The sequence below is a fragment of the Puma concolor genome, chromosome B3, assembly GCF_028749965.1.
Source record: "Puma concolor isolate L17-30 chromosome B3, mPumCon1.1.hap2, whole genome shotgun sequence".
Taxonomy (NCBI): Eukaryota; Metazoa; Chordata; class Mammalia; order Carnivora; family Felidae; genus Puma; species Puma concolor.
This window is the reverse complement of record NC_141672.1, coordinates 30,436,747-30,464,720: the sequence shown is the minus strand read 5'-3', so window position 1 is coordinate 30,464,720 and position 27,974 is coordinate 30,436,747. Positions and strand designations below refer to the sequence as shown.

The window sequence follows — 27,974 nt, the reverse complement described above, 5'->3', positions numbered from 1 at the left end:
CTTAGCAGTAGATCTGATCCCCCAAAGAGGAGAAACCAGTTCATCTGAGAAAGAGCTCTGTCATTCGAAAAGTTATTTATTCCAGGCCTGGATGTTTACTGCCAGCCTGGATTCTGGCACGGGAGAATGAGCCTGCCCTGGGTGAGCCCAACTTACTTAGGATCTTTTGCCACATTGGGATATGGTTACGCCTCCGAGGGCACATCCTCAACAAGCTGGTGCTCACTTTTTCCGGAGAGGGCCCTCCCATCGGACCCTAGCTGACTTGGGCTCTGGGTCTTCACCACCCTGAGATCTGGAACAGCCACCTCAGCCTCTGCCCCAAGCATGAGGGCAGAGCCCAAGGAAATCTTACAAATAATCGTAGACAGACATGGGGACATGAGGCACTGGTGGGTACTTGGCCCCAGCAAACCACCAGCCCTAGGATTCTTCCTTTTCCCACCCCCTACAGGTCATGGCAGGCCCAAGGATGGGGCAAGTCCAAAGCCAGCTGTGATGCCAGCTGCTCCACAGTCAGCCACTGGGAGGCCAGTGTGCTCAAAGTAAATGTCTGTAGACAAAAGGGCCAGACACTCATAAAATAACTTCTTACTCAGTCTCACCAACAATGAGACTGTCAGTTCCCAGATATGTGAGCAGCACAGTAAACCTTCCTTGGCTCTGCCCACAGCCTGATTTCCCCAACATATAAAGTGGGCTTATTCCACTTTTATCCCTTCCTTCCTTCTCCACCTCCCAGGGCTCTGGTAGGGACCAAAGGAAATGCTATAAATGAAAATGCTTTGTAAAGGGCTTTGTAAATTACAGTGTGCTGTTCAGACACTGGTTATGATAATGACGATGATGATTCAATCAGGGTTCTCCATCCCCTGGGTGGCAGTGATTGGTAGGGCAGACATAAACTCAGCCAGCTAATCAGTCCTTCCTGCCACTTCTCTGCCACAGCTCTCGAAGGGGACTGCTTTCTGCTGAGGGTAATGAGTGCTGGGCCTGGGGCTGCTGATGGCCACCTTGTCTCCCACACAAGGAGACGAGAGTTAGAGGTGGAAAGAGACACAGAGCCCTCACTTCAATGTTTGAGCCCCTGGATACAGCTATGCCTGAAACCAGCACAACTCTGAGATTTACCGTTATATGGACCAACTTCCCTATTTTTTTCCTTAGGCTAGTTTGATTTGTGCATCTGACATTTATTACTAAAGGAGAATTCCAACTATCTCTTGGATGCATTTTAATCACTTATATGTTAGTTTCATAATCATAAAATAAAGTTTTTAAGGGAATTTTTTTTTTAGTATACCTCTGAGGGCATGAAGAAGCAGAAAAAAAGCACTGAACAGAGAAATCAACCAATGTGGATTCTATGCCTATTCCCACAGGAATTGCTGTGTGACTTTGAGTACATCTCCTAACCTGCCTGGACCTCTCAAAATAGGCAATTGGAGTTAATGCTGTCTGAGTTATTTTATAGCACGAAATATCTTTGGTCCCATAAAAGACAATCCAATTAGTCTAATACAAAGTGGTCTTAAGAAAGAATTTCTCTACAAATGTTAAGAGTAAAGACTAACAATTAAAAATTAATGTCAAGTATTTGTAATAAAATCTTTTAAACTAACAAATTACGTAGGAGATAGCCTCACATAGGAAATTTAATATGAATTCATATATGAACATGAAAATGCTCACCACATCTCCGATTAAATTGGGAAAATTAGAAACAAAAACTGAGAGGGCCTGGTTAAAATAGCTGTGGTATATTCATACAATGGAATATTGTGTAACTGTAAAAATGGAATGAGGAAATTCCTTATATGCTGATATGGCCAATGCCTGAGGCACATTTTTAAATGGAATGGGCAAAATGCAAGGTGGCTGTGCTGGGTCAAAAGACGAGGAAAAGGTCATATGGATGTACTTCTTGGTGTGTGCATAGAAAATCTCTTAAAGATCTCAAAAACCTGGTACCTCTGATTAACTGATGGGGAAATATACCCAGAGGGTCCACGTACTCCAACATGGAGACACATCCAGCTGGTGACAGGACACCTAAATAACACCCTCCCTTCAAAATCCGCACAGCCAACCCAGCACGTACTCAGCCGCTGGCTGCAGCACCTACTGCAAAGCTCTGAGTGGGGTAGAATTCAATTGGTCCAGGCAAGGACCAAGTCAGGGATTACCACCTCACTCATCCATGGCACTTCCAGAAGAACAGGATGGATGATTCTGGAACAAAGAAGGAGGACGTCCCCACCTCCACAATAAATTGCTCATATCAACAATTATTCAGGTTTAATAAAGAAACACGGATGATGCGAAGTCATGCCATGCCAACCTGTGGTCTGGCCACCTTTAAAGCACTTTAAAACCACTGCTTCCCAAACTTCAGTGTGCCTTGTGGGAACGCAGTCCTGGGGAGGTGGTAAAATGCAGATTCTGATTTAGCAGGTCTGGGGTGAGGCCCAAGATTCGACATCTGTCCCAACCTCCCTGGGGATGCTGTGCTGCCGATCAAGAGCACACTGTGAGTGTAGTTCTAGAACCACTCCAACCAATATGGGCACAACCAGCCATGTGTGATAGCCGAGTGCTTGAAATGTGGCTAGTCTGCAAGGAGATGCGCTAAACATGTAAAATATAACACTGGAGTTAAAAAAAAAAAAAATACAAGAAAAAAATGTAAAATGTCTTGACTCATAATTTCTACATTGATTACATGCTAAAATGATAATATTATGGCCATCTTAGGTTGAATATAATCCATACTTAAAATTAACTTCACCTGTTTCTTTCTCCTTTGTTCAGTGTGGCTACTAGAAAGTATACAATGATACATGTGGCTTGCGTTATCTTTCCATTAGATTATACCGCTGGGGGAGACTTGGCTCTCCTACAACCTGCACCTCGGGAAGTTTGGAATGACCTCAGTCATCACCCTGAAGTGTCTGCAAGGGTCTGTAAATTCTGCAGGGCCGCTGAAATCTTGGATGGAGCTCACTGAAAACCCTAGTCCCCACCCCACCCCCATCTCTAACAAATAAAACTTCTACAAGAATGAAATCTGGGTTAAAATAAACAATCAATACAGGCTTAACCATAGAACCGGGAGCGAAAGCATCCCAAGCAACTGTAAATAGAGATTTTGCAGAGAAAACACAGCCTCAGACGTCAGTGTGGAAAGGCAGGAGTGAAGTAACCTTGGGCAGCCTAGTAACCTAAGGCAGCCAGGTCTGTATTATTTGGTGAGGGGAAATGCCAGCTGTGCCTTTGTTCCACTGAACAGCATTGTTCACACCAGCCTGAGACACTTTGCAGCCCTTGCACCTCCAAAACCAGAGGTTCCTTTAAGGCTAAAGACCCAAGGCAATCACTTGGCCTTTCTGCAACTCAGACCCAGGTCTGAAGATGGCCATCTAGGGGCGCCTGGGTGGCTCAGTCGCTTAAGCATCCAACTTCAGCTCATGTCATGATCTTGCGGTCCGCGGGTTCAAGCCCTGCATTGGGCTCTGTGCTGACAACTCAGAGCCTGGAGCCTGCTTCAGATTCTGTGTCTCCCTCTCTCTCTGCCCCTTCCCTGCTCACACTCTGTCTCTGTCTCTGTCTCTCTGTCTTTCTCTCAAAAACAAATAAACATTAAAAAAAATTTTTTTTGAAGATGGCCGTCTAGTCAGAAGGGTTATAACAGATCAGTAGTCAAGAAAACTAACCAATTCCTTCTGCGTGGCCACAAGCAATCACCAAGAGGCAAATTTTGAACTCAGACTCTTCCATTTCCATGCCCAAGATGGGTTCTATTTTCAGCAAGTGGCCCTTCTCGGGTAAGAAGCTCCTGAAGTTCATTCACATTAAGGGGGCGAGGGGTATGCTCTCCTTAGAAACACAGAAGCTAGAAGAAGGTTTCTTCACTTGAGGCCACAAGAAGTGTCACACAACCCAAAGGAGCTATAGCTCCTTCGGCTCTAGTCTGGAAAGGCATTCCTCGTGGGTCTGTTCCCACCCTTGCCGGCTTGCTTTACTCCAAGGAGTGACAAGAGGGAGACAAGAGGAAAGAGAAGGCACAAGACACCACAGGAAAGAGACACTCAGGTGAACACATACACATGTTTACACATGAGAGAAGGCACAGAGGAACACCTTTGGGCACCACGGGGCAGGTTCAGTCTCCCAGAGAACTCAGTTCTATAGACAAAGGAGCAAAGCAAACTTGTCCTGGGCCAGCCCAGCCTTCTCCCACCTCTCCCACCATGGGCCCAACCAAGCTTCAGAGGGCACTGACCAGGTTTTATTTCCAGCAGCCGAAGCTTTGGATCCTCAGGTGGGTGCAATCGTCTCTTCTTACGCCAGCAACGAGCAGGGTATGTGTATAGCTGGCCCGGAGCGAGGCCTGTGGATAGAGACAGCATAAAGGTTAAGGGCTCCAGGCTAGAAGGGGCCTTGGAAAATTCCTTGTCTGACCCTCTCCCTCACAGTGAAAGGAAACTGAAGCCCAGAAAGGTAAAGTGACTTAAGGTCACACAGCTGGTTGATGGTAGGGCACAAGCAGTATTAAGTCATCTGACCCCAGGACCCTTGCTCTGTCTACTCCACCATGCTGTCTCAGTAAGCCTACGCCATCACCATGACTAAGACAGTTCAGATCTCCTGGTCTGGGAGATCAGAGGGACCTTTCCAGATTTAACTGCACTGCAGTGTTTCCAAGGCAGTGGACCCCTAGGTATTACCCATCAACTGCTCCTCTATCCAGGTCCAGGTTAAGGAGGTTCCCTTCAAGGCAAAGCAGCAGAAGTCAATCTGCCTACCTATCGACAGCCTGGATTGAGAAGCATTTCAAGGAAACAGGATCAAGGAGCCAGATTTCCTACCTACTGGCTTTCTCCACCCACTGTTAGCTGCTGGCAGTTTGCTAAACCCAATGGGAGCCCTAAGCAACCCCCATCAGAATATAAGCCTACTCTGGTGACCATGCTCTGGACTCATTCCTGCAGAGCCCGGATACATGTGCAACCCTGCCCACTTGCCTGGGCCTTACAGGAAGAAATGGACAAGAGTCCAGTGGCTGGGCTTATATACTAACCATACTGTCTCTCAAGAGTCTCCATTTAGATTTGAACTCTGGCAACAAAGTTCCACACCAGCATCATCTGTCATACCAACCACCCCATGAGGATCCTCCCTGCTTATCAGACCACAGTCTTATGGCTCCTGTGGCACATAGTGTGGTAGCCAGAGGCGTTGGAGGAATGTGGACTTTCCACAGTAGACAACGGTCTATTCCAAAAAAAAAAAAAAAAAAAGACATGGGGTGGAGGCTGGGAGGAGAGGGAGGAGGGCTTAAGACTAGTTAGGCAACGTGCAGACTAAAAAAACTGCCTGATACACCCAAAAGAAACCACCAAGTCAAGCAGTCCACTCCTGCTAGAGTAAAAAGCCTGGTGAGAACAGGGACTTTGTCTTATTTTCATCAGAATCCCCAGAACTAGACCTGTGCCTGACACATAGAAGAATCAAACTAAACATTTGCTGAATGAATGAATGAATGAATGAATGAATGAGTGAATGAGTGAGTGAATGAATACATTCCAGCTTCATTTAATTAGTCACAACTCAGTCTTCTGTAGATAAATGTGGCCTGTGACAACTGTCAGACCTATGTGAGGAGGTCATTTCCTAAACCTAGGACCATGGGGCTTAGAAGATATCAGGACCCTATTTCCATCTGCTGTCTGCCATTTGGGGACCATTTGTTGGGAAAATCTACAAAACTTTCATTGCTATATATCCATTTATTCATTTCTCATTTTTACTAGTCATCTCTACCCATTCATTTGTTTGGGTTCCAAAGCAGAGACAACTATTCCAGTACTAAAGGAACCAAAATTTTCAAATTCTCTTTATGTGCTAAGTTTCATTTTTAATTGCACAGCTGTTCCCACAGGTTGTAAGTCTGTGAAGCAGCTGAAGGTCCCTACCCCTCCGCATTTTGGTTCTCAGAAACCATCAAGGGTCATAGAGCCTAGAGGCTCCAGAAAAATCTCTGGTGTCATGAGCTAAGGACTTGTGGTGTCCAAGAGTCATCCCAATACTTAATTTTGTTGATAGCTTCATAGCTTCTGCACAGTGGGAGGATCCAGAAGCTCTGAGCTCCCCGTTCTCTGAGGACCAGACTTGTGGTTGATTTAGAGAAGATTAAATGAATCACAGTAAGGCTGCTCTCCCTCCCATGGAAGGTCCAGTTTTGACCTCTCTTTGAGGGAAGGCATCACTGGGAATAGTTCAATGTTTTTGATGTGATTCACTCCATGATCCTATCACCTCTGACCCTAGAACTCCTGTATGGCTGCATTGATTCTGATGTCTTCCCAAAGTTTGAGCCACCTCTAAGGCCTGCTATTCCCCATGATCCCAACAAAGGCCAAGTACAAAGGCTGACCCAGTACTCTGCATCCCATAAACAGGTCCCAGCAATCCCTACTCATCTTGGGTTAGTGATTCTTTTTTTTTTTTTTTTTACACTTTAACTATCTTACAATTCTATTTATCAGTTATACCTCAATAAAATAATAATAAAAAAGAACACAGAAATCAATTATAATTATAGCAGCTTATTATTCAGTTATGTTCAGTATTATATCTACATAATATAAGTATTAAGCACAAATTAAATGTATTGAGATTCTGTTCTTAGTATATTTTTTAAATTAATTTATTTTTTTATTTAAATCCAAGTTAGTTAACAAAGTGTAATAATGATTTCAGGAATAGAATTTAGCGATCCATCACTTAAATATAACATTGGGTTAGTGATTCTTAATCCAGATTGAACCCAAAAATTACAAGGAGAACTTCTTTTTTTTAATTTTCCTTAAGTTTATGTATTTATTTTGAGAAATAGTGCGATGGGGGAGGGGCAGAGAGAGAGGGAGAGAGAGGATCCCAAGCAGGATCCATGCTGCCAGCACAGAGCCCGACATGGGGTTCAAACACACCCATGAAACCGCGAGATCGTGACCTAAGCGAAAACCAACAGCTGGATGCTTAACCAACTGAGCCACCCAGGTGCCCTTACCTGGAGAACTTCTTAATAACCTCAAGACCAAAAATTCATGCCAGACCTACCCAATCTGAATTTAAGTGGGTGGGAGAATTGGGCCAACTATTTTTTCAAGAACCTTATAGATTGTTCCAGTGTCTGACCAAGGACCTCTGGATGTCTAAGCATCATCTAGTTACTGCCTAGATGTCCTCTCTGATATACCAAAACTGGTTAAATGGCCTTCTCTAAAGTGTCTCAAGGTTCCCAGTGTTTCCCCCAAGGTGTTGTCATTAATTGCCTGCTTACTAGAATGTCTCCCCTACTCGTTTTATAAAATCCAGAATGACAGGAACCGTGCCCATCTCTGGTATCCCCCGTACTTAGCACAGTACCCGGTAGGCACCTCAAGAAGTACTTACCAATAAATTTAACCAGAACTGAATCAGATTCAGAAATGCAGAAAGTGAATGACCTACTATTCCTGGTTCCAGGAGACTCATCCACCCACATTCAAACCATCCAAGAGGGACCCCAGAGGCAGGCTCAGAAGTGAGCACAGAATCCACCCCAAGATGGCAGTCTCTATGCCTTAGGCTCCTTCTTGCCCCACAGGCTGCTTCAAAGTATTTCCAACCTGACCAAAAGCAGGTGAGTAAGAAGGGACTGGTCCAGACCAGCACTCTCAAAAGATCTAAATGACAAGAGGTCAAAATTGTCAACACTTGCCCAAGGGCCTATGCCCTCCCTGAGACTGTGGTCACTGCACGTGTTGGTCAGCAACACCAAGGCAGCCTCGGGCCCCTCCGTTTATAGCTGCAGACCCACTCACTCTCCTGGGATTAAGTAGTCCGAATGGCCAGAAGATGGGACTATTTTTATTTCATTCTTTAACTTTCTCTGATGGATTACAGAAGCCCTGTGATGCAGAGGAAGAGCATGAGTCCTCCTACCACCAATCCTGTAACCTTGGAAATATTACCACACATTTCTGACCCTGTCTCCTTGCCCATTAGATAAGAGTGTTAATAGTACCTACCTTACAGGGGCTGTTGTAGGCATTCGCTTATATTCAAGAAGAAGCTCTTTATAACCATGAAGCCTTGTGCAAACGTCAGTTATTAATTATCATGAGTTAGCGGACATAGACGAATCTGGACTCTATGGCCATGTGGCATGACAAGGCCCCCACCCCACGTGCCCATGCTGCTCTTTGCTCCTCTAGCCATGAGGGTAGAAATAGGCCTCTCTTTGATGTCTGCTTTGACTCCACCTCATCTCAACAAGCAAATGACCCCAAGAACTCTCTCGAGGCTCTAGCCCCCCTTCCTTGCCCTCCTCCCTAGGCTGACGAGCACCAGGGTGCCTTTATAGGGCCAATGCATTCAGCCCTGGAGTTCCACTTATAGAGGGACGAGCACAGCCCCGTGAGAGTTATGTTGTTTATCTCATTAGAACAGGAGGCACATAACTCAAAGCCTGTGTGTGTGGTAGATGGAGAGGGGAGGGAAAGGGGAGGAGGAGGAGGGAGTCACAGCTGCAGCCAGGGAAATTAACCTGAAGGAGTGAGCCTGGGGCTAGGGGGAATATGGAGGAGGGGGGAAAGGAGGCAGGAGACAAGAGGGCTGACTAGTCTTCCCTGGTAACCAAGGCCACAGCTACCCCTCCATTCACATACCCCACTGAGCAAACTGCTTTTCTTTTCCTTTGAGCTGCAACTCCAGTTACAACACTCATACTCATGTACAAGCACAAGTACCTCTCTCTCTCTCTCTCTCTCTCTCTCTCTCTCTCTCTCTCTCTCACACACACACACACACACACACACACACACACACACACTCACAAACTCACACACTTGCTGGAGGGAGAACTGTCTCCATAGAAAAAAATCAGCAGGATGGGCTTGATGCCTGTATGGTCAGCAGATTCCAGACAAGTCACTTGTTACCAGCATCGATCAAGTCAGCAGGTGGACCCTAAGTATCATTATCCCTGACAGACATGGCATGAGCTATTAAGAACCCAGATGGGGGCACCTGGGTGGCTCAGTTGGTTGAGCATCTAACTCTTGGTTTTGGCTGAAGTAGTTATCTCAACGATACATGGGATTGAGCCCCGCATCAGGATCTGTGCTGGCAGTGCACAGCCTGCTTAGGATTCTCCCCCCCCCCCCCCCTGCCCCTCTCCCATGCTCTTTCTCTCTTTCAAAATAAATAATAAACTTTTTTTTTTAATTTTTAAAATAAGGGCACCTGGGTGGCTCAATCAGTTAAGCATCCCACTTCAGCTCAAGTCATGATCTCGTGGTTCATGGGTTCAAGCCCTGCATCAGGCTCTGTGCTGACAGCTCAGAGCCTGGAGCCTGCTTCAGGTTCTGTGTCTCCCTCTCTCTCTGCCCCTCCCCCACTTATGCTCAGGTTTGCGCTCTCACTCTCTCTCTCTCAAAAATAAACATTAAAAAAAATTTTTTTAACTTTTTAAAAGAATTCAGAAGATGAAATGAGATAGAAAGGAAGTAAAGATGACAGGGGATAGGAACAGGGTTTGAAAAGAAGAAAAGATCTGGAGTAATGCCTTCGTCCCCCAACCAGAGTTGAGCAGTGGCAGTTCACCCAGAGAAGGGCTCTCCCTGAAGCCTCTCAGAGAGGGGGATCAGCAGCCACCATTGAACCCTCCCTGCAATGGAAACCTCACTCCTTCACAAGACAGACTTCCTGTGGTTGATCAACTCTTACTGTGATAAACAGTTTTGCCTCACCCTTATTTTGAATCAAAGACTTCCTATATTTATGCCAACTTGTTCACCCTCTGTCCCCAGAGTGGACAGGTGTCACCTGTATCCAAGCCATCCATCCCATCCACCCACTTGGGTTTGAAGGACAGCCAACTGAGAGGCCAAGGAACTAGAGGGCATGGGAGTTAGAGAAAAGAGGCAGTGGTCACACCCACTCAGATTGTGGTAACAGGATTTAAGGCTCCAAATTAAGAATCCAAACACTGCTTCCCTTTTTCATCTCCCCCTTGCCTACCCCCTACTGGACAGGAAAGGGATGGAACAGCAGGCTGCTCTTCAGACCATCACTGCCATTAAAGAGCTCCTCCGCATGCTGCTCCCACAGGTGCCTCCACAATGGGTCACCAACAGCCTCCATATTTATAAAGAGATAATGACACAAGTCAGGGGTTCTTCATCAAAACTGGGCATGAGAACTGTATAAGTATTTATTGAAAAGGGCTGGTGCCTGGGCTCTGGTCCAATCCTACTAAACCAGAATATCAGAAATACACCAAGGCAATTGCAGTTCGAAAAACTCCTACATAAGGAACTTTGCACTAGATCAACTCTTACTCATATTTATATTCCCAGGGCCCAGGACATAACAGGTGTTCCACTAATGTTTGTGATTGAAAACACCAATTGGACCACCTCTACAGAACTGGAGGGATGAGTAATAAGTCCCTAGGTAGGGCTTGAGGAGTAGACAAGATGTATTTCGTAAGCACTTAGACCCATAATATTTCCTGGTCCTTGGCTTATTTAAAAGTTGTCCTGACTTTGTGGACCACCTGTTCAGTGAAGCCCCTTGAACCATCCCAGGCCACAGTGTCTTTTCTTCTCCCCGATAGCCTGAAGTCCTGGGCACTAGGCACCATACCCTAGCACTCAGCACAGCTCTCTATCCAGCTCCCCAACCATCCTCTCCCAGAACCCTGCCCCTTCTTCTCCACGAGCTTCTCTCCCTCTCTACTATTCAATTCTAATGTCCCATGGGCCAAGACTGGTGAGGTAAGCCTCAAATCCAGGATGCTGCCAGCCCCTTCTGGCTCAGGGGTTCCCAAGCCCCTCACTGGTCCCATTACACTCAAAAACCGACACAGTAACAAAGCTAACATTTACTGAGCTCTTACTCTGTCCTAGGCTAGTATCTCACACTCACTGTTACTTACAATAACAACTACCCTATGAAACATTTAAAGGACAAGGACAGTGAGGCTAACAGTGTTTAAGTAACTGGCACAGGATCACACAATTCAAAGGGTAATCTAGTCCACAGCCCACATTCAAGACCTCTCCACTAACCTAACCCCACCAAGCCATCCCATTACTGATCCACACACAGTAGGGTTGAAATCCAAAGTCCTTCCCTTGAGAAAGAAGCTCCCCACACTAAAACTATCAGGAAAATATCCCCCAGCCCTCCCACCCACCCCCATCAAGACATTTCTTGTGGAATTTATTTTCCCTCTACTTCCATATCACCAAGTAAAATTGCTCATGGAGAAATGCATCCTAATAATATAAAAGCATCATCGAGAGGCACATAAAACGTATGGAAAATCAGAAAAACAACCACTACATACTTTCTAAATTCATCAGAAAAAAACTTTTCAAGAATAATCACATTATAATGTGAGCTTACATGTTATTGGGTCTAACTCTTACCTGATACAAGAATTGCATCCCCAATATCCCTGACAAGAGCCTCCACCATGGCCTTTGTTTCAATAATTCTAGTCCTCACCCTTCCATGAAGCAGTCTATGGTGCTATTGAAATTTTGTGTTGTTAGAAATATGCCTACCAATCTCATCCACCACTGATAAGAATGCAAAATAGTTCAACCCTATGGAGGGAAATTTGGCATATCTAGCAAAAGTGCATATGTATTTGCCCTTTGACCCAGGAATTCCACTTCTAGGAATCTGTATCACAGATTAATATGCAAAAATATAAAAATATGTATTCATTGTAGCATTTTTTTAAAATTTTTTTTTCAACGTTTATTTTATTTTTGGGACAGAGAGAGACAGAGCATGAACGGGGGAGGGGCAGAGAGAGAGGGAGACACAGAATCGGAAACAGGCTCCAGGCTCTGAGCCATCAGCCCAGAGCCTGACGCGGGGCTCGAACTTACCGACCGCAAGATCGTGACCTGGCTGAAGTCGGACGCTTAACCGACTGCGCCACCCAGGCGCCCCCGTTACAGCATTTTTAATACTAGAAAAAGCCTGGAAATAATCCAATGTCCATCATAGGAAACTGATTGAATAAACCATAACATATGCACACAATGGACTATTATGAAGCAATTGACACATAGAGGGAGGGAAGTACACACTACAATGGAGTACACTATTAAGTGAAAAAAACAAGGTGGAGAATAGTGTGTATCATATACTATAATTTATCCAACAAATGGGGATACACCCATATACATATGTACATAAATATATATGTTGTGTGTTCACATATGGTTTTTCTTTTAGTGGAAAGATAAACCAAAGGCTTAGTAGAAACTTACAGAGAGCAAAAACAAAGTATTAGTAACAAGGAGAAGAGGAGGAAGTTGCCTATAGAAACAGGAAAGGGACAGAGACAGAACAAGACATTCTCTGACTATACCATGCTTTATAGATATGACTTTAGAACCATGTGAATATTTCATATGGTTAAATTAAAAAAGCAAACATCTGCTTCTGGCTAGATGGGAGTATCAAGGATCATATTTACTCTTTTACAAGAAACCAAAAGACAGATAAAATATGAAATAAAAGTTCTCAAGACACAGGACATCAAGAAATGGAGGACAGTGATGCCTGAAGCACTGGAAATGAACAAGGTAAGTCTACAGCCTTACCACCTTGAACGTGCCCAACTGTCTGTACATGAACAAGATAAGCCCTAGGACTGCCCCAGCTTACTACCTCAAGAGAGCTTCCAGATTGCAGCACAGGGAAGAGAAACATGGGTGGAAACCAACAGACTTTCTGAGACTGAGTGAAAAGAAAGAGATGAGAGTCTGAGGAGGCCAAGGTGACTAGAATTCAAGAAACAGAATTGTAAAAGAAGAGTGTTACACAGAAAAAGCGCTTCGGAGGTCCACAGAGACCCCCTTAGAGTATTCAGCTCCGTATTAATCAGTGCTTATGAAGAAACTGTTCAATGTTGAGGAAAGAACCAGCCAGTAGGAACAGATATGAGTGCCTGGTGTGCAAAGGGGCTGGGAACAGTCTGTTCCCACCAGCATGTTAGGAAAGCCTCATGATTCATGGAGTACTGGGTAGAGTACAGAAAAGGGTCTTACCTCTCTGACAGGAAATTATTAGCCCTAGACTAAGCACTGCTCCAGTATCACCTAAAGATCACACACTATTTCCAAGTAACTTAACTGTCCCAAAATAAAGCTCTAGAATAGTTATACGAATAAGTAATATATACAGCACCTACAAGGTAAAATTCATGATGTCTGGCATCCAATCCAAAATTACAAGGCATATATAAAGAAGCAGAAATATATGACCTATAATGAGGGGGGCAGGGGAACCAACCAATTAAAACCAACCCAGAACTGAAACTGACATTATAATTAGCAGCAAGAACATTAAGACAGTTATCATTTGTATTCCATATGTTCAAAAGTGAAGTAAAAAAATTGATTCTTCTAAAGATTCAAATTTAACATCTAGAAATGAAAACTACAATGTGTGAGATAAAAAATACTGAATGGGATTAATGTCAGATTAGATACTGCAGAAGAAAAAATTAGTGCACTTGAAAATGCAACAACAGAAACTACCTCAAATGAAACCCCTGGGAAAAAGAAATTTTTAGAAGAACAGCATAATGAGCTGTGGGAAAACTTCAAACAACCTAATAATATGTGTACTTGGAGTCCCCAAAGAGGAGAAGGGGAAGAAAAAATATTTGTAGAAATAATGGCTAGAAATTTTCAAAATTTGATGAAAACCACAAACATGCAGATCCAAGAAGCTCAATAAAACTAAGCACAAGAAACATGAATAAAACTGTAACAAAGCACATCATAATCAAAACTGCCCAAAAAGAGTGATATTCTATATAGCCATTTAATACACACATGTGAATATTTATATGTCAAAATTTTTAATAATTTCATAAAGTCTTTGTAGCCACTCAGAAGGAAAAAAAGTGAAAGGTAAAATATTAAAAGTAGCCAGAGAAGGGAGCCATATTATATAGAGAGGACCAAAGATAAGAGTGATTTCTCATCAGAAACAATGCAAAAACAAAAAAACAAACAAACAAACAAACAAACAAAAAAACACAGTGGTTCAATATCATTACAGGACTGAAAGGGAAAAAAAAAAAAACTTGTCGACCTAAATTCTATATTCTGCAAAAATCTCTCTCAAAAAACTAAAGCAAACTAAAGATATTCCAATATATACAGAAGTTGAAAGAATTAATCATCAGCAGACCCACACTACAAGAAATATTAAAGGAAGTCCTTTAGGCAGAAGGAAAGTGATACCAGATCTAAATATGGATATATACTATCAAATGAAAAGCATCAGGAATGGTTTAGTACATGAGTAATTATGTAAGATGTTTTTTTCTTATTCTTGAAAACTCTTTAAAAGATGATTAACTAAGGGTGCCTGTCTGGCTCAGTCAGTTAAGCATCCAACTTCGACTCATGTCATGATCTCACAGTCTGTGAGTTCAAGCACCTCATCAGGCTCTGTGCTGACAGCTCAGAGCCTGAAGCCTGCTTCGGATTCTGTGTCTCCCTCTCTTTCTGCCCCTCCCCTGCCCTCTCTCTCTCTCTCTCTCTCTCTCTCTCTCTCTCAAAAATAAATAAACATTTAAAAAAATTTTGTAAGATGATTAACTAAACAAAGATAATGACAATGTAGTAAAAGGTTTATACCATATGTAAAAATAAAATATATGACACCAATTGCACAAAGGTAAATTGGGGAAAGATGAAAGTATACTTGTATCAGTTTCCTATTGCTGCTATAATGAAGTGCCACAAACTCAGAGGTTTAACACAACATGAATTTGCTGCCTCACAATTCTAGAGGTCAGAAGTCTAAACTCAGTCTCACTTAGCTAAAACCAAGGCTTCAGCAAGGTTTCATTCCTTTTGGAGATTCTGGAGGAGAATCTACTTTTTTGCCTTCTCTGGCTTCTAGAAGCCACCCACATCCTTTGGCTCATTTATGGCTTCTTCCTCAATGGCATCACTTTGACCTCTGTTGTCACACCTCCTGCTCTGACTCTGACCTGCTTCCTTCCCTTTATAAAGACCTTATGATTACATTGAGACCATCCGAATAATAATAATCTCCCCATCTAAAGGTCCTTAACTTAATCACATCAGCAAAATTCCTTTTGCCATGTCAGGTAGCATTTCTATGGTTCCAGGTCTGGATGTCTTTGTGGATGGCATTATTCTGTTTACTGGATACTGTTGTAGAGTTTTTATACTATTCATGAAGTAGTAAAATATCACCTGAAAGCAAACTGTAATTAAACTGTAATTAAAGATGCAGACTACAAACATTAAGCAATCACCAAAATAACAAAACAAAGAGTTATTAAGCCAACAAAGGAAATAAAATGGAATCATAAAAAATTTAACCCCCAAAAGGAAGAAAATGAGGGAAAAGGGAATAAACAGATGGATAAATAGGAAACACATAGCAAAATGATGGGTTTAAACCTAATTATAATAATAATCACATTAAATGTAAATAGTCTAAATACCTCAATTTTAAAAACACACAGTCAGGGGCGCCGGGGTGGCGCAGTCGGTTAAGTGTCCGACTTCAGCCAGGTCATGATCTCGTGGTCTGTGAGTTCGAGCCCCGCGTCAGGCTCTGGGCTGATGGCTCAGAGCCTGGAGCCTGTTTCCGATTCTGTGTCTCCCTCTCTCTCTGCCCCTCCCCCGTTCATGCTCTGTCTCTCTCTGTCCCAAAAAAAATAAATAAACGTTGAAAAAATAATAATAATAATAAATAAAAAATAAATAAAATAAAAACACACAGTCAGATTGCATTTAAAAAGCAAGACACAACTATATGTGCCTACAAAAAATACCTACTTTTAACATCAAATCCAAATATGTAAAAGTAAAAGAATGGAGAAAGATACACAATGATAACATTAATCAAAAGAAAGCTGGAGTGGTTACATTAATGTCACAGGAAGCAGATTTCATAGTAAAGAATATTAGTAGAGATAAAGTTATTACATAATGATAATGGATCAATTTACCAAGAGGACATAACAATTTTAAATGTGTATGCCCTTAATAACACAGCTTCAAAACATATGAAGCAAGAACTAATAAAATTGTAAAGATAAATAGACAAATTCACAATTATAGTCAGAAATTTCAATTCTCTCTCTTGATAATTCATAGAAAAAATAAATGGAAAAATTAGTAATGATGAAGATTTGAGCAATACTATCAACCAACTTGACTTAATTGATATTTCTAGAACATTCCAACCACCAACAAGAAAATACACATTCTTTTCCAGGCCAAAGAGAAAATTTATCCAAGATGGGCCATATTCTGAGCCATATAAGTCTCAGTAAATTTTAAAGGATTCAAGTCATACAAAGTATTTCTGACTATATAGAATTAGAAACAAGTAACAGGCATACATTTGGAAAATCCCCCAAATGTTTGGAAATAACACACTCCTAAATAATCCATAGGTAAAAGAAGAACTCAAAAGACAAATTAGAAAATACTTGTATTTGAATGACAATGAAAATACAATACAAACATTGGTGAAATGAGGCTAAAACAGTACTTATATTTGGGGATAAACTATATTAGAAAACACCTATAGGAGAAAAAGAAGAGAAATCTCAAATCAATGACCTCAATTTCTACCTTAAGAAATAATAGAAGAAATAGAAGAGTAAATTAAATCCAAAGTAAGAAAAAGAAAGGAAAAATAAATATCAACACAGAAACCATAAAATAGGGAAAAAAAGGAAAAAATATTATATCACAAGCTATTTCTTTGATATCAATAAAATTCATAAGCCTCCAGGTAGACTGATCAGGTGAAAAAGAAAATTCAAATTGCCAATTAAAAAAATAGAAGAGAATATGTCACAAGATTCTACAGATATTAAAAGGATAATGCACCAATGTTATAAACAACTTTGTGCAACCAATTTTGACCAACTTAGCTGAAATGAAAAAATTCCTTGAAGTTACACACTACCAAGATTCACTCAATATGAAATGAATAACTTGAGTATCTATTAAAGAAATCAAATTTGTAGTTAAAAATGTTCCTACAAAGAAATTGCCAGGCCCAGAGAAATTCCCTGGTAAATGTTACAAAACATTTAAGGAAAAAATACCAATTCTGCATAAACTCTTCCAGAAAACTGAAAAGGAAGGAATACTTCCCAACTCATTATAAGAGGCCAACCTCACCCTGAGACCAAACCAGACACAAACACAAGGAAAGAAAACTATAGACAAATATTGCTCATAAACATGGATGTAAAACCTCTAATAAAACTTTAGCAAAGTGAATCTGATGATATATAAAAAGGATAATATATCATGACAAAGTGGGATTTATCCTCAGAATGCAATGTTAGCTTAACATTCAAATATCAATCAATGTAACTCCTCATGTTAACAAACCACAAAAGAAAAATCACATGATCATCTCAATAGACTCAGAAAAATCAGCTAATAAAATCCAACATCAGTTCCTGATTTAAAATTCTCAAACTAGAAGGAAGTTGCTAATAAAAAGCAACTACAAAATGCCCACAGCTAACATCATATTTAAAAATGAAAAAAATGAATGTTTTTTCCTTAAGATCAGGAATATCATAAGGATGTCCACTCTAACCACTTTTTCTTAATATTTCAGTGGCCATTCTACTCAGTGCAACAGATGAGTAAAATAAATAAAAGTCATCCATACTGACAAGAAAGGTTGGGACACCTGGGTGGCTTAGTCAGTTAAGCACCCAACTCTTGACTGTGGCCCAGGTCATTATCTCACTGTTTGTGAGGTTGAGCCCTGTATCGGGCTCTGCACTAACAGCGTAAAGCCTGCTTGGGAGTCTCTCTCCCTCTCTCTCTGACCCTCTCCCGCTCTCTCTCTCTCTCCCCTTCTCTCTCAAAATAAATAAATAAACTTAAAAAAAAAAAGGAAAGAAAAGTTTTCTTTTTCACTAACAACAATCAACTGTAGAAAGCGCTGAAATGCTGTAGCATCTACAGAAAGCTATTAGAATAAATGAGTAAAACAAAGTTTGAGGATACAGAATGAAGATACATATTTCTGTGTTTCTGTAAACTAATGACGAATAATCAGAAACTAAATTTTTAAAAAATCCATTTACAATAGTATCAAAAATGTTAAGTACTTAGAGATAAATTTGAAAAAAGTATGAAATATCTGTACACAAAAAACTAAAAATCATCAATGGGAAAAGTTAAAGATAACAAATGGAGAGATATTATATTCAGGGATTGGAAGACTCAGTATTGAGAGTTGTTAATTTTCCACAAAATTGATCCATAGATTCCACATAATCCCAATCAAAATCCCAGCAGAGTTTTTGTAAAACTGGACAGACTATAAAATTCATATGGAAATGCAAAGGACTAAAATAGCCAAAATAACTTAGAAAAAGAAAAACAGATTAGAGGACTAACACTACTTGATTTCAAAATGCACTGCAAAAATACAAGAATCAAGACAGTATGATATTAGTGTGAAAACAGATAAACCAATGAAACAAAATTGAACATCCAGAAATAGAACTACATACATGTGAACATTTAATTTTTGACAAAGGTACAAAAGCAATTCAGTTGAGAAAGGCTAATCTTTTCAACAAATTATGCTGGAACAATTGGATTTCTATCTGCAAAAATATAAACTTTAATCTGTACCTCAAACCATATTTTAAAATTAATTCAAAATGGATCATAGACCTAAGTATAAAACCTATAATTATTAAACTTCTAGGAAAAAAAAAAATACATTACTTGACATTGGATTAAGCAACAATTTCTTACATACAACAACAAAATCTCAATTCATTAAATAACAAATTGATAAATTGGACTTAATCAAAATATAAAATGTCTGCTCTTTGAAAGACACTATTAAGATAATGAAATAGGGGCACCAGGGTGGCTCAGTCAGTTAAGTGTCAGACTCTCGATTTCAGCTCAGGTCATGATCTCATGGTTTGTGAGTTCAAGCCCCTCATTGGGCTCTGCACTGACAGCATGGAGCCTGCTTTGTATTGTCTCTCCCTCTCTATCCCTCCCCAACTCTTGCTCTCTCTCACTCTCTCTCAAAATAAATAAACTTAAAAAAAAAAAAGATAATGAAAATATAAGACAAAAACTGGGAGAAAATATTTGCAAAGTATATATCAAATAAACATCTTGAATCTAGAATATATAAAGGACTATCAAAATTTAACAATACAAAAACAATTCTCCTAGAGATCTAATACATATGATGGTGAACATAGACAACAATACTGTATTATAATCACCAAACTTTCTAAGAGACTAGAACTCAATTATTCCAACCACTAAAAAAAGGATTATTATAAATATGATAGAGCCAGTAATTATCACTACAATGGCAATCATATTACGATATATAAATGTATAAATTTAACATGCTGTACACCTTAAATTTCCACAATGACGTATGTCAAATAAATTTCAATTTTTTAAAAAAACCCAATTTTTAAATGGATAAAAGATTTGAGCATTTTACAAAATAACATATAGAGTCTCATAACATCATGGCCAAAATGTCTAGCAGTCAATCAAAATCATTCATATGAAGAACCAGGAAAATCTCAATTTGAATGAGAAAAAAAAGACAATAGATATCAATGCAAATATTAGAATTATCTGACAAGGATTTTGAAGGAGGCATCATAAACATGTTTCAACAAATAATCACAAATACTTGAAAAAATGAAAAAATACAAAGTCTCAGCAAGGAAATGGAAGATATAAAGAAGAACCAAACAAATTGTAAAAGTTAAAAACACAATAAAACAACACAACAAATGCAGAGAATAGAAGAAAGAAGTAGTGAACTGGAAGAGAGAAAAATAAAAATAACCCAATCTGAGCAACAGAGAGAAAAAACAAAAACAAAAACAAAACAAAAACAAACAGAAAGACCCAGAGCCTGAGGGACTTATGGGCTATAGCAAAAAATCTAAAATTTGTGTTAGTAGAGTCCCAGAAGGATAAGGGAAAGAGAGTGGGGCTGAACATGTATTCAAAAAAATAATAGCTGAAATTTTCCTAAATTTGGCAAAAGATATAAACCTACAGATTCCAGAAGCTGAGTGAATTCCAAAACAGGTAAACCCAAACAAATCCACACCAAAACATATCAAAATCAGATTTTTGAAAACTAAAGACAAAAAAATGTCTTGAAAGTAGTGAGAGAGAAATGACACCTCACTTACGAGTGTTTATTTTTGAGAGAGAGACAGCAAGCAAGGAAGGGGCAGAGAGACAGTAGGACAGAGGACCTGAAGCAGGCTCTGTGCTGACAGCAGTAAGGCTAATGTGGGACTCAAACTCATGAACCACAAGATCATGACCTGAACCAAAGTCAGATGCTCAACCAACTGAACCACTCAGGTTCCCCAACACCTCACTTACAAAGGAAAAGAATGACAGCAAATGTCTCATCACAAACCTCATCACACACCAAAAAGAGATGCAAAACATTTTTCAATTGCTAAATAAAAGGATTTATCAACCCAGAACTTTATATCCAGCAAAAATATCCTTTAGGAATGAAGGAAAAAATCTAGGCATTCCCAGAAGAAAGAAAACTTATGAGAAGTTATTACCAGTAGACCTACTTTAAAAGAATGGCTAAAGAAATACTTGATCAGAAAGAAATTATAAAAGAAGGCATCTTGGAACATCAAGAACATCAAGAAGGAAAAAGGAACAATTAAAGAGTAAAAATATGAGTAAATATAATAGACACTTAAGTTTTCTAAGTTAATAGTTTGATAGTTGAAGCAAAAAAATTTTTTTTATTTCAGGTTTTTTTTTTTTTTAATTCTAGTTAGTTAACCTGTAGTATAATATTCATTTCAGGAGTGAAGCAAAAATTATAATACTGTCTGAGATGGTTTTTCAATGTGTGCAGAGGAAATGTTTAAGACATTGTGTTACACATGGGGGAGGGTAAAGGTATTGAAATAATGAGAGGGGCTGGTGAGTATGATTATAAGGGGGTAGAATGAGGGAGATCTTTGTGGTGATGGAATAGTTTTATATCTTGATTATAGTGGTGGTTCCACAAATCTATATGTGATAAAATGGCATAGAACTACACACACATATTTTACCAATGTCAACTTTCTGGTTTCCAGATTGTGCTCTGATTACATAAGATGTATCCACTGGGAGAAATTGGGTGGAGGATTTGGGGGATTCCTCTGTACTATGTGTGCAACTTCCTGTGGATCTGTAATTATTTCAAAATAAAAACTAATTTTAAAAATACAAACAAATTATATGAAATTTGAAAAAAATAATACCTAATAAGTGAAAGCAAAATGAAACAAATCCAACTGTGTATTCAGTTAGTGGCACAACCACTCAGAGGAAGTATTTCAAGTGACCTTAAAACACAGTAATTTCACTCTACATCCTTAATAGGCAATGCCCTAAGGACAAAAAGAATTGCAAAAAAATAAAAGAAGAAGAAGAAGAAAAACCTTAAATATGTTCAGTAATTGTATCGTTGGAAGTCTAATTTTATTTGATACTCATATGTATGTGGGGGGCAGGGGGAAGCAAATAAATAATTATGTCAGCATCATTAAGAGCCAGGATTTTTTTAGAGTTGGAGAAAGGAGAGACAATTAAGACGGTTCAGAAAAACTGTGTAAAATTGAATTGAATGGGAAATAGAAGTTCATAATGTATTTTCTCTTAAAAAAAAAAAAAGAAATCATACTTCTTAGATCCACTCACTGAAAAGTCCTAGAAACAACAACCAACCCAGGAACAATAAGTACCATCAGATAATGGTCTTCAAATAACATTTCCTACAAAAAGGCAACAGAATTTCTTATAGAAATAGCTAATTCCAGGTCTGGGCAGGAAATGTACAAAATAAGCCTAAAACATTTGTCTTAATATTAGGATACCAAGGAAGCCATCAGAAACTACTGGGGTTCTTTCAGAACACCAGCACTGGCCCAAACCCCTATGGGCCAAAGATGGGACAATTTAAGCATCAATAAGAATAATAGCTCCAATGGGTTAAAATGTATCCATGGTGTTTAAATCTGTGAAATCATGACGGCACTCAACAAAATAGTAACTTTATTAATCACTTTTGGTAAATATTAGGGAACCAACTCTTTATTTTGAAAACTGGTGAGTACATTATTTACAATAGTCAAATTACGGAAGCAGCCGAAGGGTCCATCGGTAGGTGAATGAGTACAGATGTTGTGGTATATATACAAAATGGAATATTATTCAGCCATAAAAAAGAATGAAATCTTCCCATTTGCAACAACATGGATAGAGCTGGAGAGTATAACGCCAAGCAAAATAAGTTAGTCAGAGAAAGACAAATATCATATGAGCTCACTCATGTGAAATTTAAGAAATAAAGCAAACAAACAAAGAAAAAGAGAGAGAGAGAGAAACCAAAAAACAGAGTCTCAACTATAGAGAACAAACTGATGGTTAGCAAAGGGGAGGTTGGGTGGAAGGGAGAGGGGTGAAACAAGGGATGGAGATTAGAGTATACTTATACTGATGAAAAATAAAATAAACTGATAAATAAAGGGGCAAAATTATTTATCCTGCCTGTCATATGTGAACTATACTTCACAATAACCAAAATTTTAATGAGGAGATATTTCACTTTATAGAGGTTACAGAGCTAATAAATGAAAAATTAGTGACAGCCTTGAATTAAATGTCATGTTTTTTGCAGCCCTTAACAGAATAAAGGATCTAGGCAACTACCATCAAGGGCTGTTAACATCAATAAAAGAGAGGTAACTTGGGGCGCCTGGGTGACTCAGTCGCTTAGGCATCGGACTTCAGCTCAGGTCATGATCTCACGGTTCGTGAGTTCGAGCCCCGCGTCGGGCTCTGTGCTGACAGCTCAGAGCCTGGAGCCTGCTTCGGATTCTGTATCTCCCTTTCTCTCTGCCCCTCCCCTGCTCGCTCCCCCTCTCTCTCTCTCTCTCAAAAAGAAATAAACATTTTTAAAAAAAATTTTAATAGAAGAGAGATAACCAGATACCATGAGCCTCCTGATGGAAATAACACACCACCACTTAGGAGTTGTTCTTGCCCCAAAAAGCTGAACCTGAATCTGCTCAGGTCTCTAGTCTTAACAACCAATTCCCAAGAATAACACCATGGGATGCAATCAGAAAATCTGGACTCTGGAAACCCTACAGCGCAAACAACTCAGTTTCTTCCATAAACAACATGCAAGGGGGAGAGAAAGAGAGACAGACAGACAAACACACGCCAAGACCTACAGATTTAAAGAGACTTAAGAAATACCTCAGCCAATTGCAACATAGGATTCCTCTTTGGATTCTGATTTCAACTACCAGGGGGAAATAAATGTTGAACCAATACGTGATTCTGTTAAGGTCTAATTGCTACCTTGGAGCTTTGATAGCCATCGTGGGCATGTCTGCTTATGTCCTTACCATTTAGAGATACATACTGAAAAATTTACAGATGAAATAACATGTTGCCTTGGATTTGCTTCCAAATAACCTAGGGTCAAGGAGGAAAGTGGGAGGTGAGTATAAATGAAACAAGACTGGCCATGAGTTGATCATTGTTGACACTGGGTGATAAATACATGGACATTCGTTTTACTATTCTCTCCACTTTTGTACGGGTTTGAAATTTTTCATCATAGGGGCGCCTGGGTGGCGCAGTCGGTTAAGCGTCTGATTTCAGCCAGGTCACGATCTCGCGGTCCGGGAGTTCGAGCCCCGCGTCGGGCTCTGGGCTGATGGCTCGGAGCCTGGAGCCTGTTTCCGATTCTGTGTCTCCCTCTCTCTCTGCCCCTCCCCCGTTCATGCTCTGTCTCTCTCTGTCCCAAAAATAAATAAACGTTGAAAAAAAAATTTTTTTTAAAAAAAGAAATTTTTCATCATAAAAACTTTCTAAAATAGACCCATAGAGAGCCAGAAAACTGCATTCCTTTGGTTGCCTCCCTAATCTCCACCCGTTGGTCTTTATGGTGTTCTCTGGAGCCTAGAAGACTAGTGTCATGATAATAATAGTAGGAATAGCAACGATAATAGCCAGCATTTTGGGAGCACATAGTTACTAGGTGCTGACTCACACATTTTTTCTGAATATTTCCATGCAATCCTGACAAAATTCTAAAGTGAAAACTATTATTACTCCCATTTCACAGGTGAGGAACCTGAGGGAGAGATCTTGGTTTGATGATAAAGCCAAGCCTCCAACCCAGTTCTGACTACAGATTTCCAGCTAATAACCACTGAACTACAGAAAGGCCAAAGGATGAGGCAGATGCCATGCCCTCAACCTTCCCTTTTGGGGGCTAAATCCTGAGTTCTTTCACTCTGTCCCCCTCCCCCCCCACCCCTGCCAACAAGGCTCCATTGCCCCTCCCCTCCATCATCCTGGGGACATGTGTCTAGAGCTATAAATCAGTGGAGTTTCATGAGAGTATCCCAGCCTGCTGTACAGCTTGCCTTTCCCCAGCATCCCTGCGGAGATTCCCAATGGTTGGTCCTCCCTCCCTCCAGACTGGAAGCCAGAACATGTCCAGGGTGGCGTGGCTTACCTGGGCCACGGTGCCTCTTCTCCATCCAGATGTAGCAGTTGTTCTGGGCCACACCGGTCTGCGAGTCCAGGAAAGGGAGACGCACGCTGCGCTCTGCGCACAGCCTCGAGTTATAGCTTCGGCAGTGCTCGATGGCCTCCTTGTAGAACTGGTCCCCGAGTCTATCAGCAGGGGAGAGAGACGGAGGAGGAATGAGGCCAGGGAAAACAGAAACACACCCAGAGGATAAGTGATGGTACCCACCTACCTCCCTGGGAAGATTTTGCGTGTCTGGAGACCAAGGCAATGAGTACCAAGAGAGGGGAGGAATCCAACTTGGTGTCAGGTCTCAACCAGGTTCTATTTCCCATGCCAAAATCACCAGGGAATTTAGAATCCCCTGTAACCAAGAGCCTAGGGCCCCTAGATAAACCACTAGTAAAAGTAACAAGTTCTCACTCCAGGAAGCATGAGGTCCCACCTCTAGAGGTGGTTCTAGAACAATCTTCTACGTGAGATCTACCAGGACCTCAGGCTTCTAGAGCCCCCTTATTAAGATCCTACATTAACCACACTTTGTTCTCAGTAATTGCCAGCAAAGGCACTCTAGAGTGAACCCAAACCCGAAAGCATGGATGCACAGATTTCCATTGCAATCAGAGAGAAACACCCCACATAAACACAGACCAGCAGGACAGAGGAAATATCCCATAAAAGTAAAGCTATCATGGGGAAAGGAGGCGAAAAGGGGCACGAACCAGTCTTTTAAAACCACACACTTAAAAAATAACTTCCGGGGCGCCTGGGTGGTTCAGTCGGATAGACGTCCGACTTCAGCTCAGGTCATGATCTCATGTTCCGTAAGTTCGAGCCCCGCAACAGGCTCTGTGCTGACAGCTTGGAGCCTGAAGCCTCCTTCAGATTCTGTGTCTCCCTCTCTCTCTTCCCCTCCCATGCTCACTCTCTGTCTCTCTCATTCTTAAAAATAAATAAACATAAAATTTTTTTTTAAAATAAATAATAAAGAAAATAAAAAATAAAGAAAATAAAAATAGAAAAATAAAGAAAAAATAACTTCCTAACTGAAAGTAAAGGAAGGATGTATAATAGTTGCATTCTGAAGTCAAGATAATTCAATCCCTGAAATCTAAAACACAAAGAGAAAGACCTTTCTGGTTTGTTGGAGTGGTGATCTAAGCCCAGCAAATTTTATGTTACTGAATCTTTAGTATCCTTGGACATGTGGTGATGCTGCTAATTTTAAGATAATACCCTTTTCAAAGACAAAAAATATAACATTGGTAAAACTGATCAAATATTTAAAAAAAAAATCAGTGAGATCAAATACCTACCAAATCAAAGACAGGCACATGTGGGAGGTTAATAAATGGCTCAAGGAAATACAAATGTAATAACATAACCTTGCCAGGTAGACTTGTACTTCTTTGTGGGGAGGGGAGAGAAAGGCAGGAAGGGGGGAGCCAGAGGGATTACAGGGCCAGAAGAGAGAACCAGGTAGCTCATTTTGAAGAAACATTATGAATGTCCCTTTGTTTTGGTTCTACATAGATTTGAAGAGGCCAAAATCGGGGTGAGAAAGTCTCTAAGTTGAGAATAGTATATTTCTTAACAAAAATATTTAGAGGACTAAAGAAAGCAAAATTTTAGAGGGATTTTTCTATAGTGTTTTTTTAAAAAAGTCAGTGGGTCAGGGTCCACCAAGAGTTTAAAGCGAATTTCTTATTCTGGGAAGATACAACCATTGAAGCTTCTGAGGCATCTCTTGGAAATTACTTATTTGACATAACTCCTAAAAAAAAAAAGTCCCCTTGCTCCTTTTCCCCCTCTGAACATCTTCAGTTTCACAAGGAAGGCATAATGTGCTCAGAAAGTATCCTAGCAGTTGCAAAACCAAACTGTAATCAAATTATAATAGCCACACAGCTGGAAATGAATTGGGGGGGGGGGGTGGAAGCCCATTAAAATGCTATAAAACAGAACATGAGCTGATGTAATCAAAGATGGTAACAAGGATCATGAGATTGATCAAAAATAAAGAACCATTTCCTACAAAGCGTTCACATCTGTGTCCCACCAGCTTAAATGCCTCCACTGCTAAGGCGACATAGTCCAGTGTGCCAGAACTTTCACAGGCAGCTCAGCCCAGGTAAGATGACACACAGCCTGTCCAGAGTGTCCTAGATGCTCCAGCTTCTTCATGAAACCGCAACCAACCAACCAGTTGATGAGCAACAGCAATCAGTTGATGAGAACTGACAAGAACACATAACAGAGAGGTGTCCGATGTGAGAAACAGTAATCTGGTTTCCCACGATCTTTTGACAGATGGCCAAAATAGATGTTAACTATTCCAACTCCAAAAAGTCTGCTGTAGGAGAAGCCATAAGAAAAAGGAAGATGGCACACTACAACTCATCAGCTGGCGACAGGAAGGTTTCCGTTTTCAAAACAAACTCTGGAAGCCAATAGAAAAGGAAACTACAGAGGGATCTCAAATTAGACTTTTCCCGATACGCTCATTACTGGCTTCCAACAACTCCAATCCCAAAGAGAGGAACAAGAAAATGAAGTTGCTGGAAGGGAAAGTGAGTTTGGCCAAGTCCATGCCCCACACCAAATGGAACAAGAAAGTCAAACAAAGTGGTGCGCTGGGTGAAAATTAATTTCATCTTAAATATTTTCCACTTTCCGTAACATGCAATGCTATTAGTAACAGGCATGCTGAGGGAGAATGTGTATTTTTAAATGTAATCTTGGTGTGAACGATACCTCTCTTATGTAAACAGAAAAAAAACCTTCTTCGGACTGGAACAACTGTATTACAGGCTGGACCTGCAAAAATGTGACATCTAACACCCTCTCTGCCACTGTCTCCAGGGAACTCACTTTTAAACAGTCCAGGCATTGGCAGAGATTTGGAAACAAAAGTTTAAAGCCTTTTTCAAGATGTGGGAGGAGAAGAGAGACTTCAACCTTTTTGATAAATTCAAGCAGTGCCTCTCCAAAAGTTAATTAGCCAAAATCTTCACAGGGCTCGTTCTGCTCTCTAGAAGAAAATCGATGGCCAGGTCTCCCTAACCCGTGGAAAGCAATTTAAACAGGAGAGAGGACAAATGTCCTTTTCAATATGGGATTTCTTAGAAAAAAAAAAAAAAATCCCTCGATGATAGGATCCCAGGGGTGACATTTGCATTCAAGTTGTGAGGGGCAGAGGGAGCAGGGAAAGGCTGGCAGGGAATGACTCATTTTGTGGAGCGTGCCCCAGGCTGGGTCAGGCACAGCCCAGCCTC

At 40.6% G+C, this 27,974-nt stretch overlaps 1 protein-coding gene across 6 annotated transcripts in view; it reads right to left on the bottom strand.

Moving 5' to 3' along the window:
- Window positions 1-27,974, bottom strand: part of DPF3 (double PHD fingers 3) — a 268,289-nt gene that overhangs the window by 132,371 nt on the left and 107,944 nt on the right. For all 6 annotated transcript variants that reach the window (XR_015252215.1, XM_025918480.2, XM_086709352.1 and 3 more), the window contains exons 2-3: window positions 24,685-24,845; window positions 4,283-4,390 (exon numbers count right to left, since the gene is read on the bottom strand). Coding sequence is in view for 5 of the 6 variants with exons in the window: in XM_025918480.2 (XP_025774265.1) it covers window positions 4,283-4,390; window positions 24,685-24,845 (269 nt within the window). In the remaining variant the exon portion in view is untranslated. The remainder of the gene's footprint in view (window positions 1-4,282; window positions 4,391-24,684; window positions 24,846-27,974) is intronic.